This window comes from Carassius auratus, unplaced genomic scaffold (genome assembly GCF_003368295.1).
Source record: "Carassius auratus strain Wakin unplaced genomic scaffold, ASM336829v1 scaf_tig00041474, whole genome shotgun sequence".
NCBI classification, from domain to species: Eukaryota; Metazoa; Chordata; class Actinopteri; order Cypriniformes; family Cyprinidae; genus Carassius; species Carassius auratus.
This window is the reverse complement of record NW_020526651.1, coordinates 48,668-65,841: the sequence shown is the minus strand read 5'-3', so window position 1 is coordinate 65,841 and position 17,174 is coordinate 48,668. Positions and strand designations below refer to the sequence as shown.

Genomic DNA, 17,174 nt, shown 5'->3' with positions numbered 1-17,174 from the left:
TGATTTAATTTAAAAAGACTCAAAATTAATCACACATAAATACACTTATTTCTATTTTATTTATTATTATTCTTATTCAGTCAAGTCTGTTTCTGTTTATTTGTAGCCTATACATCACATTAATAATGAATCATAATATCTCTATTTTTATAAAGGCTCCCGAACAAAAACATTATTATATTTTTATGATAGGCTACGTGGAGCTAAACTCTCGAGACGAGGCTTGTGACAGATAATCTAAGTTACTAAATAAATACACGATTGTGATAGAGAATAAGAAGCTGACGTCTGATTTCTACAAGCGGTCATGTTTACTTTGGTAATGTTAATGTTTAGCGTGCACAGTCTTTTGCATCGCTTATAAATATTTCTGCCTTGTTTAGTGATTATAATCCACATCAGATCAAGTTATTTCAAACACTCGCTGCTGACTGAAAGTGAGTTTTGAGCTCAACTTATTTTAAAAAGTGTTTAATGCTGGTGTTAAAGCTGTTATCTTTCTGAAATGATCCTCAACGCAGACTCTCTACTTTTATAAAAGCTCCCGAACAAAAATCATTATTATATTTTGATGATATGCAACGTGGAGCTAAACTCACGAAACGAGATGACAGATAAAATGTTACTTAGTAAATACACAATTGTTATAGAGAATAAGAAGCTGATGTCTGAATTCTCCAAGTGGTTGCATTTACCATGTTTACTATGGTAATGTTAATGTTTAGCGTGCATAGTAGATAAGAAGCTGACGTCTGATTTCTTCAAGCGGTCATATTTACCATGTTTAATGTTAATGCCCAGCGTGCATAGTCTTTTTCATCGCTTATAAATATTTCTGCCTTGTTTAGTGATTATAATCCACATTGGATCAAGTTATTTAAATCACTTGCTGCTGACTAAGAGTGATTTTTAAACTCAACTGATTTTAAAACGTCTTTAATGCTAAAGTTATATCGCTGTTATCTTACTGAAATGATCCGCGCTGACGCTCTCTAGACACGGAGAAACTCCGCCTTTGTTCATAACTCCTCCTCTAGCCCCAGCTGGCCCGCTTTGGCCCAAGGATTTCGTCGGGCCGAAAAAACCTGGCCGTTGGCCCCGAGGAAGCCCCGGCGAGGCACGATCAAGCCCCGGAAGTGACAGTGGAAACGCGACTGGCCCTGGCACGCACTAGCACGCCCGGTCCTAGCTCGATAGTGGAAACACGGCTAATGTAGACTGGCCAAGCATCATAGGTTTTTCTCTTTCTCAGCCCACTACACAATAATCTCAATTTACTCTCAATGGACTTTAAAAATAGGAGTAATTCAGAGCTGATTTTACTTTAGTTATCTATTTATATGGGAAGGGAATTGGGGCTTGGTACTAAAGTCTTCTCACATTTAAAAAAAGAAAGAAGAAAAAAAAAGCTAATTTCATAAATCGGTCTCCGGTGCTCAAATTAGAAGGCCTTTGATAGTATCTCGCTAAGCTGTTTTTAAGAGAGCTGAGCGCATTATGATGAGGAAGGCTGCATCTAAACTAGAAATTGAAACTGAGTCATCTACAGCCATTTGCAGATTATGAGCAAAACATTTTGTAATGATTCATCCTAATAATTGTTCACGCCGAAGAAAAAAAAAAGATGATTTTCCCCCCTTGATGTTTCATTTCACAAACACTCCAGTGCATTTACCCAAGACAACAAACTATTAATGGTATTCTCACAAAACATGCCAAGAAGACTCTGGGTCACATTTCATCATATTTCAAAATTAAAAGGAATAAAGAAATAAATACAGTAACAAAAATAATATAATACAAAAATATATAAATAAAATATAATTTATAAAATATATAATATACAATATTTAATTATATGTCAGTGTGTGTGTGTGTGTGTGTGTGTGTATATATATATATATATATATATATATATACACACACACATATGGTAATTAACATTTAAATGTGGTGTCTTATATATATATATATATATATATATATATATATATATATATATATATATATATATATATATATGACAAAACATTTAAATGTTAATTACCATATGAACATTTTAAAAATGGTAAATATAATATATATATATGAATGAATGAATGAATGAATAAAGGAAAGAAACGAACAAACATACAATTCATTTTTTACTTTCTTAAATTCAGTCAAGTTTATGAATTTTCCACTCAATCTGTTTGGATGTCAGTTTCATGTGCTCTTGCTCTTTGGGGACAGTTACCCGCTCACGCAGATCTAACAACATGTCAGAAAACATTTCAGCTACTCGTAGACGTTTGTTTTTAATCACTGCATGTCATTCTTTCCTTCCCTCCGAGTTCTCACCTTTCTGCTGGTCTCCTGTCATGCTGTAGCGTGGGTAGCCAGGCAGCGATCTCTGAGGTCCCAGGAGCAGCCCATCTTTAACCCACTGCACGGCCCCTGAGGCCCTCAGCACTTCACACTTCAGCAGAGCTGTGGCCCCCGCCCTGACCGTCACATTACGTGGCTCTGTCTTGAACGCCTGCTGCCCACACACACCTACAAAAAGGAGAAAGACAACAGAAGAGCTGATGCGAGTCAAGGTTAGGACGGAGAAATCTTTCATTACCAACACAAGCTTCTATTGCTGAAGGCTGCAAACATATTTGATGGAACTAACTAACTAAAAGTAGAAGTGCTACTGACTCTACAGCATCCTTTTAATTACTCGGGCAGTGGTTCAGGGTTTTTTTTTTTTTTTTTTATGCTAACGGAACGAGTTGTTTTTTAAATGTCACGTTAACAAAGTAGATGCCTTTTTTCAGTGAACTGGTCCTTTCTCTCATATGTACGCTGGGAAGTCTGATTCATCTAATGAATTGGTTTGATACATTTAGAGTGAAAGTGAAGTGACATACAGCCAAGCCAGATTTTCTCTGCATTTAACCCATCCAAAGTACACACACACAGCAGTGAATAAATGAATGACACACACACACCATGAACACACATCCAGAGCAGTGGGAAATAATTTATTCTGGAGCAGTTGAGGGTTCAGTGCCTTGCTCAAGGCCACCTCAGTCATGGTATTGAGGGAGAGAATGCTGTACATTTACTCCCTCCACCAACAATTCCTGACCCCCGAGTCTCCGATGAGTCCGAATCTCTAACCATTAGATAAAAGCACGAAAGGATTCTTTTCAGTGTATCAGCTCATCTAGTTGGTTCTTTCTCTCATACTGTATATAACAGGAAAATCTGATTCTTTCTAGTGAATCTGCTGATTCAGACAAAAAAATGACTCTAGATCAGGCTATGTAGTGGAAGCCACAAGAACTGAACCTCGAACCAAAAAGGGAAACGATAAGCACCCATAATAAAACACGAATCAGCTAAGTTTGCATAGTATTACATTTGTCGTGCATTGACAAAAAAATAGGTAGCACTTTATTTTACAGTCCTGTTCCTCATGTACATACTATGTACTTATTGTAGTAATTACAATAACTATGTAACAACTAAGTACTAACCCTGAACCTACCCCTAAACCTAACCCTACCCCATGTACAGTAGTTACCTTGTATTACCAGAACTTTCTTAGATAAATACACTGTAAGTAAACTATAAGTACATGTTAGCACACGTACTGTAAAATAAAGTGCAACCGAAAAATCGATTTCAACAAGCCATCTTTATTTATATAGCACTTTATACAAAACAGATTTTCAAAGCAGCTTTACATGGATAAACAGGAAAATAATAATTCAATGATGTAAACTGAGATCAATTCAGCTGTAAAGCAGCAGTAAAACAACAACAACACAAATAAGCTACTTACCTGCACATTTTTTCAGATATCTTTCTTTTTTTCATTATAAGGAGAGTTCTAGTGCTGTTAGTGACATTCGCACTGATCCATGAATTCATGACTCATGAACAAAGCGATTCGTTTAGTGCAGAATAACAGAGCCGAAGTACAACTCACGTTATGACCAAAACAATGTTCCTCCACGAGCTACTTGCAGTTTTGTGCTTCAGCATCAAGAGGGCCAAAAGTTACATAGTATATCTTAAATTACTAACTATTCACTTAATAACATAAATCTATTTTCACTATGTTTACCTGTATGATGATGTCAACATATCCATGTCTCCACAATTAAAATAATTAAAAAATATGAATGCAAAACTTGGTTGTATTACCAGAGGAATTTAAATCTCAAGATTTCAGGGCCAGGGATAACTCAGATTGAGTTAATAGCTCTCATTATCTGAATAGACTTCAGACATTTCTCTTCTTTAATGATTCTCTGCCATTGTGCCGAAGGTCAACAACTTATTGTCGTAAGAGAGTTTATTTTTTTATTATAATTTTTTTTTTTTTTTTTCTGAATGTTTGAAATGGCAAAGATAATTAAATGTCCTTCAAGCTTCCTTCTTTTAAAAACTTTGTGTGGCCTGGTGGTTATCACATGATACCAGATCTTGAGCTGTGGTGCTCATGCAGGCAATGCAAGTTCGAACCCAGTGGTTACAATGTGATTTAATGCTTACACTGAAAAATCTGATTTCTGTCTAATGAATCAGGTGATTTATGTCTGTTTCTGAAAAACATGAATCAAGTCCATGCATTTTATTTATTAGAGAAATATTTAGTTACATAATTAAAGCTACACTATTTTAGTAATTTTTAAACTGTTTTCACTCTTTTTGTTTAGTTTTTTTTTTATGCTGTTAAATACTGTTATTATTACAAATTCTACTATTGTTTTACTATGTCCCAAAATTTCTGAATATTCTACAATATTCTAGCATTCTGGCTGATTTATGAAAATGTGAACAATGTGAAACATAATAAGAATGGAATAATGCTCTAGTATTATTTTCAGATTTTCATATTATAATACAATTAGGCATATTAGCTCTCATTTCTCCTCATCTAGAGAGCAACTTTTTTATAATTTGACACGTTTAACCTCTTTTTCCTTTTACAATAGTGTCCAAAATTCATATTAAAGAGTCAAGCGTAGGTAAACCTAAAAATAATAATAAATTTAGCAAACAAATACTATGGACTGCAGGTGGATAGAGAATAAAACCCAGGTTTTTGGTGGTGCAACTGTTTAGTAATTTTGCTCAATAGTTCTGCATTAGATTATGAGTTAATCCAGGATAAATTTGGTTAACATAAATTATATTATGGTTTAAATAAGATTATCACACATGGGGCTGAATTTCAAGGACTGCCCTGACACTCTCCCCATTTAAGGAAAATGTGCCTCCCACTATGATGATGTACTTAAGCATTGCTGTGCTGTTCCTCATCACTGTGTATGTTTTATTGACGACAGATTGAAGCCTATTCAGCTCTGCAAATGAGTCAATAAAGTAATTACAGAGAATTAAATCTCTCCTCAGTGAGAAGGAGAGCAGGGAAAATGAAGGTTTGAAGAGATCTCAAATCCCCTCGCTGTTTACTCAGCTGTCAATACACCTACGGCTAATATCCACCCAGAAGAATGATGACTGGGCTACAAACAGACGCCTATTTCCTCACCGCTTGGGCTGTGGCATTATGATTTGTGTGACATCCATCTGCTGATCATTCTTTCGAATGGAGTCAGCTTGTACCTGTCATAAACATGATTTAACGGGATATAACACTGACGATGACTCTCCGACTCCACTGTGTAACACTAGGAATGCAACTGAGGAAAGTCTGTGTTGGAGATCCTACCTAATTAAAAGAATGTGACATTCAGTAGTGGTTTGAGATTTAAAGGAACAGTGCAAAACAAAAGTGTGATTTGTCTTTTTTTTTTTTACCACTACTAGTGAACAATTTATAGGGATAGTTCACCTAGAAATTGAAATTCTGTCATCATACTCGCCTCATTAAAAAATCTGTGTGACTTTCTTTTGCCATTATTAATATATTGAAAGCAAATGGAGTCCAAATAACATTGGACCTCAAGGGAAAGCTATCATATGGTTTATTAAGACTCAGAATATACTCTTAAAAATAAAGTTTCTAAAATCTATTTTTGATTTTGTCAGCTATTTTTTTTATTAGTCCTGTGTCAAATGTAACTTTAAGTTTTTATCATATTTAGTCAACTTGTCCTGTTTTAGTTTTAGTCAAGTTTTAGTCGACTAAATGTCTGAGCTTTTTAAGAAAATAGAGTAGTATGCATGGATTATTTTACCTCATCTCATGTAAAGATTTATAACAGGATATAAATCAGAGAGTAAATAAACAATTAAAAAAATCTTTAGATATACAGTCGCCCTGTCTACATTATGCAAACTGGTGTAACAAAAACTACTCTCAAATATTATAACAGAGACATTTCAAATAGTAATTCCAATGATTCCAAATTGCATTAATGTTTTGCTTTTAAAACAAACAGACAAAAAAACATATTGCCAAACAGAGGTTGCATAAGTAACGTTACAATCTGCAACCACTATCACAAACAATACAGTCACGATCCATGACAGAACACAGACTGGCTGAAGGACACTTTCTTTTAAACAGAATACCTCAAATGGAGAACGCTGAACTCCAGCTTACTGTACAGTACTGTGTGTCAGTGTTTTCAGATCACAGCGCCTCCACAGAGAGTGTGCGTGTGTATGCTTGCCAGATTGTATTAAGCAAAAAGCTGGGCAAAGTACATATCTGTTTAACAGAAAAGCTCTGATTAAGGGATTTGAGGTCTTGATATAAACGTTACCACAGGGACGTCAAACTCAGTTCCTGGAGGGCCACAGCCCTGCATAGTTTAGTTTCCACCATGCTCCAATACACATGCCATGTAGTTTTCAAATAAGCCTTAATGATTTAATTATCTGGATCAGGTGTGTTTAATTAGGGCTTCATCTAAACTGTGCGGGGCTGTGGCCCTCCAGGAACTGAGTTTGACACCCCAGAGTTAGTATAATAATATAAATAAATGCATGTTTATTTAGTCTCAGTTATCATTTAATTTAATTTAATCAGGGGAAAAAACTATGTTTATTTACTTTTTTTTTTTTCAATAAAAAAAAAAAAATCTGAAGAATCTTTTTCCAACATGAACCTTGTGAAATGGAAAGTTTCCATACATATTCGTCATGGAACCACAAAATATATATATATATATATATATATTTTTTTTGAGTGTTTGACACCTATTTTGCATTAAAGGTTCTTTGTAGAGGAAAAAATTTATTTATATTATTAAAAAGTTCTTCAAATAATAATAATAATAATACTAAAAGGGGTCTTTGGGGAACCCAAATTTGTTATTTCGGAACCTTTATTTTTTTTAAAGGTGAATAGTGCTTTTTTTGGCATTTTTCTTGGCCTTTACCCTCCATGGAACATTTCCATTGCATAAAAGGTTCTTTATGGTGGAAAAAGTTGTTCAAACATGTTCTCCAAACATACAAAGGTTCTTTTAAAGACTGTTTACTGAAAGGTTCTTTGGGGAACCTAAAATAGTTCTCTATGGCATTACTGCTTTCTTCACTTTTGAGTGCTTTTTTTTGTTGCCCTTTTTGGAACTTGACAACAGCTGTATGGCAAGAGTAGCCTTTATTTTTGGGTGAGCTATTCCTTTAATTACTCCTTGTGTGTGTGTGTGTGTGAGCCCTAGACGTACCTGGTATGAAGTCGGCATCAGACTTTTATCAGGCTCCTCTGATCCAATCATGACTTCAACCAGCCTTCAAAGTCTTCTAACAGACTATGATTACTCGGGCACTCTTTAGTGTGAAAAAGCAAATGTAGCGCACACAAAAGGGTCAGCTATTTTAGGACACATTTTCTTGAAAGGCCTCTCCAGAGAGCACGGGCAAGACTTTTCAAACCCCAGCACCTCCTCTGAACCAATGACAAGTATCCAGTGCATCTGGGCACACTCGGCTGCTCTCAGAAGCCCGAACAACATCAAGACTGCACCAGTCACCTCACGTCAAACTTGAAGGGCACAATTGGACACAAGCGACAAGCCGGAAAACACATTAGCATAATGTTTACATAAATGAATACGTAAACACAGCAGCAAGATAATCAGCATGGCACATTTAAATGCTGCAGCCAGCCGTACTCACGCACTTCCCTTCAGCTGCCTGAGAAGCAGTGATAGCAGAGGAAAGACATGTCAAACACACACCCCGGTCTGATTCCGACTCCTGATGCGATGCGTTGACGTCTTATTTGAACAAGATAATGACATGGATTAAGCTGCAGCATAGAATCTGACTTTTAGTTTATAGCGGGTGACGCTAAACTTCAGCTCTGGAACAGAAAGTATCAACGCTAATGCGATGTACAACAATGCATTATTCTGCTCCTTTTGTAGTCCAAATAAACACCATTTTAATCACAACCCATGTGCGTTCCCTTCAAGGACTCAAAGGAGATGGAATTTCAAAGTCTGGATCAAAGAACAAAACACATTTTTGCTTTGATTCAACAGGGAACAGTCACTTTAGATTGGTGGTTGAGTCATAGCTAAAAGTTCTGCATAAACGAAAAAGCATGAGGTGCTTCAACACAACAGTTTGAATGATTTTGGCCTTGATTGGTCAGATCAGTGATTCACAAAAGTGCACTCTGGAGACTTCTTTTGCTAGAGGTTATATTTAGACATAATTAAGGTACAAGCAGAGTCTCATATTTCACATACTGTAATCTCATGCAATCTCCTTCCCTTTAAAGCTTGTTGCACATTGCATAATGTATAAAAAGATTGCAATTACAAGCGAATAACTGGATTTCTAATTATATTTATACAATAATTATACAAAGGAACCATTTACACCTTTTATAAACAGTGTGCCTGTGGTTCTCAATTCGCAGAGGTGCTTTCAGCGGGTTTCAGTTGTGAAAACAAACACCACACAAAGTGTTTAGTGACACTTTTATTGATTTTTGTGTCGTCTACACTATTACATGTGTAACTGCTGCGAGACATGACAATCAAAGTAAAGTTGTGAGGAGGAATTTTGGACCAATGAGATTTCAAGTGGGCAGGGCCATTTACTTATAATTTGTGTTTGTATAACACAATTATATACAAACTATACATAGTGATGATCATACATCACAAATTTTATACAATTTTAAATTATGTACAAATTAATTATTTTAAAATAAGTGAGAAACTATTATTGTTTTTTTTTTTCAGTTTTCATTTTCATTTTAGTTAAAGTTTTAATAATTTTGTGTCCTTTGTCACTTTTATTAGCCTTTTGTTTAAATTAATGACATTTTTATTTTCAATTTAGTTTTAGTATTTTAGTAAAACTAAGGTGAGAAATTCTGCCTTGACAACTAGCTGAAATAAAATAAGTTTAAGGTTTTTATATTTATATTTAATTTTAATTAAAGATTTTGTAAAGTAATAAAGTTTTTTTATTATTATAATTCTTTTTTATAATAACACTGGTTAAAACTATTTAATATATTATATATATAAAAAATATTTTGATGAGGCTTTCACTATTTGCATCTGTTTTCATGTTATCTTTTTTATATAATATGCTATTTTCATTTTCATTTTTTATTATTATTATTATTGTATTTTACTGTATTATTCTATTTTACCTTTAGTTGATTTCTTTTTATTCAAAATTCTTTACTGAAATTATACAATTTGGTCAACTCTGTCGTTTTTTCTATATAATTTTTTTTTATTTATTTAAATAAAATGATTTAATAGAAATAAATACTTTCATTATATAATAAAATCTAAAATGTAATATCAAATGTAATAGTTAAACAATCATGTAGAATTTTTTTTCTATCACATTAAGCCTATTCTATATAAAATTACCGATAATAATTTTCTTACATTTTTCCTGTCTTATAATACACAAGATCCAGCTAAAAACATATGAACTGTTCTACATTAATGCAGACATAAAGACTCCCACATTGGTTCCCATACGGGTAATGAGAATGTTCCACAAAGCAGATTATTTCCTTCTGTGCCATGCAACACCATATGCTACCATCCAGTCCAAATTGAGCCTTGGCATACAGTAACCAATTTCATCTCTACTAAACTTGATTGTTGGAGCCTGCTAATATACAGGCAGCACAGCTATTATGAGATAAAAGCTCACAGCAAAATGGTGAAGAGACGAGGGAGGAATGCCTGGGATTCTGTGTCAAAAGCTTCTCCGACAAAGGAGGATGAAGGCAGGTCGGTGCTCCATGCGGCGTCACGTGGCGTTAAGCCTCGCAAATTGTATATATGGAGGCAGAATGGGAAAATGCAACAAGCAATCATTACAGTAAATTGCCTCGGCCATTCTTTCTATTCAGATGCAATTTTGTCAAGCAGTGCAGAACCGGTGAGGGAGCATTTACTCCATGCAGCTGTGAGAGTAGAAGATTTGAACATTTGCTTGTGGGCCAAATTGGCTAGATGTACATTTTTTGTGACAAACAGGAACTATTCGAGGACATTTTATGTAAGCCACCTCTTGTATAACAAAAAAGTACTTGTGATTTACCAGAGCGTCAGTGGCCATGACCTGCTCACACAATGTGGAAGGGGAATGTCGTGTTACAAAATAAACCTTGATTACATGGCTACTCACAAAATATATAATTCCTTTGAACATTAAATATCATATAAATATCTGAATATTAATATTAATCTGAGGTGACATTTCATAATATTACCTGTATATTATTAAAGAATCCAATAAGAAAAAAAAAATATTTCAACATTAAACATTCAAAAAAAATGTTGCTTGGATTAAAATAAACGTTTACTGTAAAATTCTTAAAATTTCTTAAAATTCAATTTTTGCATATAATGTGTCTTAGCAGTGTGTGGACACGACCACCCTACAATGATAAAAATCTGTTCACTCCTTTTTCATTCTCTGAGCAATATGACGTCTTTCTGCCCAGGCCCCGCCCATGACCACTGACACAGTGGATTAGTTTTTTTTTTAATGGTAATGTGCCACCTAATACACCTACATTTGTTTATGCCTGCACAAATCATTTGACTCCAGATTGCTTTCTGAATGAGGGACAATTCAAGAAGGTTCTGCTATAAAGGTGAAAACTCAAGGATGGATCAGTACCCACTGTTCACGATCCTACGGAAGTTCTAAGCGGCCATGCATTATAATTTTTTTTCCTTTTTGTTTTCTCGTTATAACGACTTAATTTTCTCGTTATCTCGACATAACGAAAGTCGTTTTCTCGTTATAACGACTTATTTTTCTCGTTATCTCGACATAACGAAGTTCGTTTTCTCGTTATAACGACTTATTTTTCTCGTTATCTCGACATAACTAAAGTTTGTTTTCTTGTTACTGTTGCTATAGTAACGAACTCAACTTTGACAGGCATCTGATGGACAACCATGCAGGCGCTCTTACTGTACAACCAGCCTATATTTCAGCAAATTTAGTTTCGCCTAGGTAATAAGGTCTACAATACTGTATATAAATGAAGGCTGATCAATCACTGTTGATTTTTCCAGAGACAGTACAACGAACGTTTTGTTTTTGTAATTAACATGTTTAAATGGCAACACTGCGAAATTAGAGCTGCTTGGATTAAACTCACTTTTCATTTTCCCTTTATTTGAAATAAAATTATATATAATTTGTAATTTGTAGTAGTCATTATATGATGTGGCAGATATCATGTGTGTTACAAGCTTCTGTTTGAAAAGAGCGTCCATGTGTAGGACTACGTGTAGTGTGTGTGTGTGTGTGTGTGTGTGTGTGTGTGTGTGTAGAAAAAAACAATTACAACATTATAGAACAAAACTGAATTGAATTAGCCTATGGATTTTACATATACATCACATTTCTCATCAATATGGTTAACAATAAAGATTAGTAATAAGGAAGAGAAGCACATCAGCCTACATCGTTAAATCCCGTCCTACTGTAGATAAACATAATACAGTGATGTCAACCTTGGTTTTGATAAGCAGTTATTTTATGACACAGAACGCGTTGGTGAAACTCATGCATCTAGCAGGAACTTAATACACAAAATATTCATATTGATTCAAGCATTTAACATTTATGAATTAATTAAATGTCAGTAATGAAGACTGCACAAATTATAGCGATCATGAGGAAGGTCCGCATACAGTAAAGTGGATAGTGTACAACACCCTATCAGTTATATTCAGGTCTATAGTGCCACCTGCTGGCGCAGTTTTGTAACTTCTTAGAGAAAATTAAGTCGTTATAACGAGAAAACGAACTTCGTTATGTCGAGATAACGAGAAAATTAAGTCGTTATAACGAGAAAACAAGAAGAAAAAATATTATAATGCATGGCCGCTTAGAACTTCCGTACGATCCAGCTGCTCCTCCACGAGTAATTCTCACACTTTATTTTTTTATTGAATATCTGCAAATCGCCTTTCCTCTTCCACAGAAGAGAGGGGCGGGGTGAGCAGAGCTCATTAGCATTTAAAGAGACATGTACCAAAATGGTTCGCTGTGATCAGAGCTGTTTTTGACAATTTAAAAAGGTGTTGTTTTACACAACCACTGAAGAATTTTAACCAAAGTATGTAATAGACATTTCATGAAGACCCTAAATAATCTTACAGACTTGTGGAAAATGGTCATCCGTTTAAGTATACTTTTCTTGATTTTGCTGAACCTTTTTTTTATGTGCACCTTTGTACAAAATGCTCATGCTTTGATGAAGGATTATATTTATTATTTTAATATCACACCTTTGGCAGATAATCGTACCGGTGTGTGAAAACTGTTGCAAATGGCAAAGCTCTGGACACAGTTATTGGTATAATGACTTGGGTTTCATTACACAGTTTAGATACCTTAGTGTAATTATAGTGTAAATGCATCCATATAATGGAATACAAAATAGTTGTATTTGGCCTTTGAGTTTCAAACTGTACCTTGGAGCTCCATCTGTAGAAAAACCCAGGCACCGGAGAGGACGAATGAAAACCAGAAACCCATCTCCTCCAAATCACACACCAACAAAACAAATCTGTACAAAAAAGACAGAAAAGGTACATATGTAAAGACACACACACAACACACACACACACACATGCACTTAAGAAGGTCTAGGATGTTACAATGGCTCTTGTTTTTTTTTTTTTTTTACCATTACAGTCCATTGAAACACTTCCTTAAAATAAGTTCATGTTTTCAGAGAGAACCTTATGAACACTATCAAGTGAAGCCCAGGGAGTGTTCCTGAACTGCATGGAAAGAGCCCTCTCAAGATAACGGCCATTATGCCACACTTTAGCCTTCTCCAATCCTCCCTATCTCTCTCCCAAAGCCAATAGCGCTTGCATTTCAAGTCAGGTTGCAATCTCTTCCAATTACCAATCACACTGGAACAAATAATAGTGATTTACTTAATTAAAAACTAAACATTTTCCCATCTAAATAAACAAAAGAAATTGAAAGTGCTGGCTCCTTGAGGCATCTCCCTCGGTCCATTAGTTGCAGTCCAATGGGCTTTGATAGGAATTAACTCACACTCAATTATACTCTGTGCTTGCAAACAGTCCCAGACGCCAAACCGTGAATGCGCCGACTGCAATCTCCGTGAATGGATGGAGGGTTTTTTGTCGGTGTGTATGCATGCTGTATTTAGACATTCAACACATCCATTCATTTTTTCTGTTCTTTTTCATCACTTGAGCCCTGAGAGGTTTTTAGCCTTTCATCGGTAAGCTCCCAGCATTCCTTTAAAAACACTGTTATTTTGCATGGGGGCACTTTTATGTTATACAAATTATAATATTTTTGTACTTTGGGAAAAGTATTTTTTACATATTCTTGACAATTATTAGTAGGTTTTTTTTTTTAGGCTGGTAAGGTAAGTAAATTTTTTGTAAGATTGCATAACGTCATCTCCAGCTAAATTACCTTCAGAAAGGTAACTTAGTTTTGCAGTTTAATTAACATTTAGTTTAATAAAACACTGTTACCTAAAGTTGAAATATATACACAGCTGTTGTTGAATAATAATAATATAATAATAATAATAATAATAATAATATGATTATTCAGCAAGGATTCATTAAATTGATGAAAAGTGCCAGTAAAGACATTTAGAAAATTGCAAAATATTTCCATTTCAAATCAATTCTGTTCTTCTGAACTTTCTATAAAATCAAAAATCCAGAAAAAAAAAAATCATGGTTTCCGTAAAAATATTACTAATATATTATTTCTAATAATATTATTATTATTATTCTTGACCAAAAAAAACAAACAAAAAAAAACTAAAGTCTTGGTAAGCAAGAGAAACTTCCTTCAAAACCATTAAAAAATCCTACTGATTCCAAACTTTTGAGTGGTATAGTGATATACAGAGAGAGAATGAAGTCAAAACATGTAGCATACCTGCTAGCGTAACAATATTATTTTCACATGGACAAGGGACAGCTGTTTTGTAAAATGACCCAAATGTTACTATAGGCTTCCGGTTAACATAATTGCATCCAAGGCTACATAAAATCCAGACTAAATTGAGCCAGCGCTGACCCAACCTAAATTCCATTTCAGAGATACTTTTTTCTACCTTTACATTATTCCATTGTTTATACAGTATATCCAAATACTCATTCTCTCATTAACCAGCTACTTGTCAGACTCTCCACTGCCTCTGCGAGTTGCATACTGTATACACAACATGATCTCAGAACAAAAACTTCAGTTTCAATGAAAACTATAAGAGTTTGATTATGACTACTTAACTTGGGTAATAAAATATAAAAAAAAATCCCCTATAAAAATACACAAACAATGTTTTTTCTCTACCATTTTCTTCTTCTTATTCTAATGTTACCTGAGTGTGCTGTGGACTAATCAAAAGAGAGACTCAGACTTCACTGCTGCGCTAGTCACTGCTTGTTGTGAAAATTAGCTCATCTCTTCTCTTCTTTTTGACACGAACCTTATTTTGGTGCGTCGGAGCACTGTCAGGGAGAAAGTTCGAAGTTATGTCTGGAGCTCTTCTGAATGACTCAGTGGTTCCTGTCCAGCTCTTTTAATGAGATGTTCTTCAGGCCTGTCTAACCTCCCTTCTCCACTGTCCCCAAAGACAAACAAGTACCTTAATTATTGCAGAGAAAACATCAACATGGCACAGGAAGGGGAAATTAATGAATTCATTTTCTCAATTTGTTTTATTCATGTTTTCATATTTTGTAAAGTTATGCTACTTCAACAGTAGCATTCATTTACCTGAACAGAAAAGCAAAGGTAAAACACAGAATGTGGGTTTTATATATGTGTATGTATATATATATATATATATATATATATATATATGTATATATATATATATATATATATATACTGGCTGCATCGGCATGTCAATATGATTCCTGCATGCTGTCACAGATGCCATTCCACTCAGTGACAACTGATGCTTGTGCTGCAGTTTGTTTACATCTCATACATGTCATTGTCACTCTCCTTGTGTCTTCAGAAGAGTGAAAGTTGAAAGATATGAAATTGGATTCCCTGTAGATACAAACTTGGTATGGTTTCTGGCTGGACCGGAGAGGCATCGCATGCATTGACCTGTCAGGCACATTTCATTTCATTTCTTTATTTTTCATTACATTATCAACAACCCCACACTCGAGCCTGGACCTACTGGATGCACAAACAGCATGACATTTCCCAAATGTGCAGAAAATGAAATCAGCGCTCTGCTCTCTGACTGGGACATGCAGATGTTTTTGCAAATCCAAGTACCTGGTTCTCCTTGGTTGACAGAGTTCAGTTACAAATACAGAACTTTGTGGAAGTACATTCTATAAATTTCATATACATCATATATGCATTATACACTACCGTTCAAAAGTTTGAGATCGGTAAGGTTTTTAAAAGCGTTTGAAAAAAGACACTCACCAAGGCCACATTAGCTGATCAAAAATCCAATACATGAATACATTTTTTAATTTAATTTGAAAGTTAGAAATATAACTAGAAAGCTACTTTTTAATAATGTAAAAAATATTTTTATATAAAAATACAATTAAATAAAATAATAAAAAACATGTTTTTGTGGAACCTCTAAAATGTCATTTGGGTTTATCTTTCACTTAATGCAGTGATCACCTGTTTAATACCCACGCGTTGAATTAAAAAGACATCTCCAAATCATGATGATAAATTTGAACACTGTTTAACGAACACAAAAATACTAAGACAGGAAGTAATCAACATATTGCTGTATTATGCTGAAAAAAAGCAAAGAATTTTGAGGCCACTAATGGATTTCACCCACTTTTAGCTTCCCGAGGCAGCAGCGCTGTTAAAATGCTCTTTGTTTTGACTCTGTCGTATCGTTTCAACTTGGTATCTCAGCTTCCACACAGAAATACTTCTCTGTCTCTCCCTCATCCTTCCCCTTGACACAGAAGTCAACTTAAAACTGACAAAGCAGAGAGAGAGAGCGAGACAACAGCTTTCTTTCAAGCCTCTATCTCCTCACTCTTACTTGTCCTCATAAATCCAAAGGAGAGATGGGAGAAAAAAAAAGGAAAAGTATATAAAGCCAAGCAGAAATAAAAAGCCAAGGTATCTTCGAGCGTGATAAAACACTTGCATGTGAGAGAACGCAGCTTACCTGTTGAATTCGACTGCTCGGCTTTGTCTCGCCTCATCTGGAGGTTCTTCTCTGAAGCTCTGCTGAGGAAATGCCAGTGGGGCTCCCCTACACATGTCTCATCCTGACGCTTTCTTAACAAACCTGACAGCAATAGAGGAGTGAAACGAGGGAGGATGAGTGAATAGAAATGAGATGAGGAGACTCACAAACTGCTGACTGCAAGAATGCAGAGGAACCTTTGTAACAAGGCACTCCAGCTAACGCTCGGCCTCTGCCCCTTCATCTCATCATATTCGGCCATTAGTGAGCATTTAATGAGCTTTGACGGCGCTAAAGAAGTATGCAACACATAGTCCACGGCCTTTCTAATGGACTACATCTAGAACAACACACTGCCTTTCTCCGTACTAATTCACTTCCTTTTCTTTTTCGCTCTGTTTGTATGTCGAGGGACTTCGGTACCCTTGTCGACACCGAGTGAACGCAGCCACGCAGTCTCAACAGCCACCAGTTTTGTAACATTTATGCTCATGCATAATAAATACGGCAGAGACTATTCACTTTGTTTTATATACTGAACACTCCTTAGGGGCCGCCT

General features: G+C 35.1%; 1 protein-coding gene across 1 annotated transcript in view; it reads right to left on the bottom strand.

The window, feature by feature from the left end:
- The window catches only part of LOC113085420 (nephrin-like), a 71,266-nt gene extending 54,584 nt beyond the window's left edge, over positions 1-16,682 (bottom strand). Inside the window, 4 exon segments of the mRNA XM_026255122.1 lie at positions 2,341-2,535; positions 12,885-12,979; positions 14,909-15,043; positions 16,595-16,682. Of these exon segments, the coding sequence (XP_026110907.1) occupies positions 2,341-2,535; positions 12,885-12,948 (259 nt within the window). The 5' untranslated portion in view covers positions 12,949-12,979; positions 14,909-15,043; positions 16,595-16,682.
- Positions 16,683-17,174: the final 492 nt, after the last annotated feature.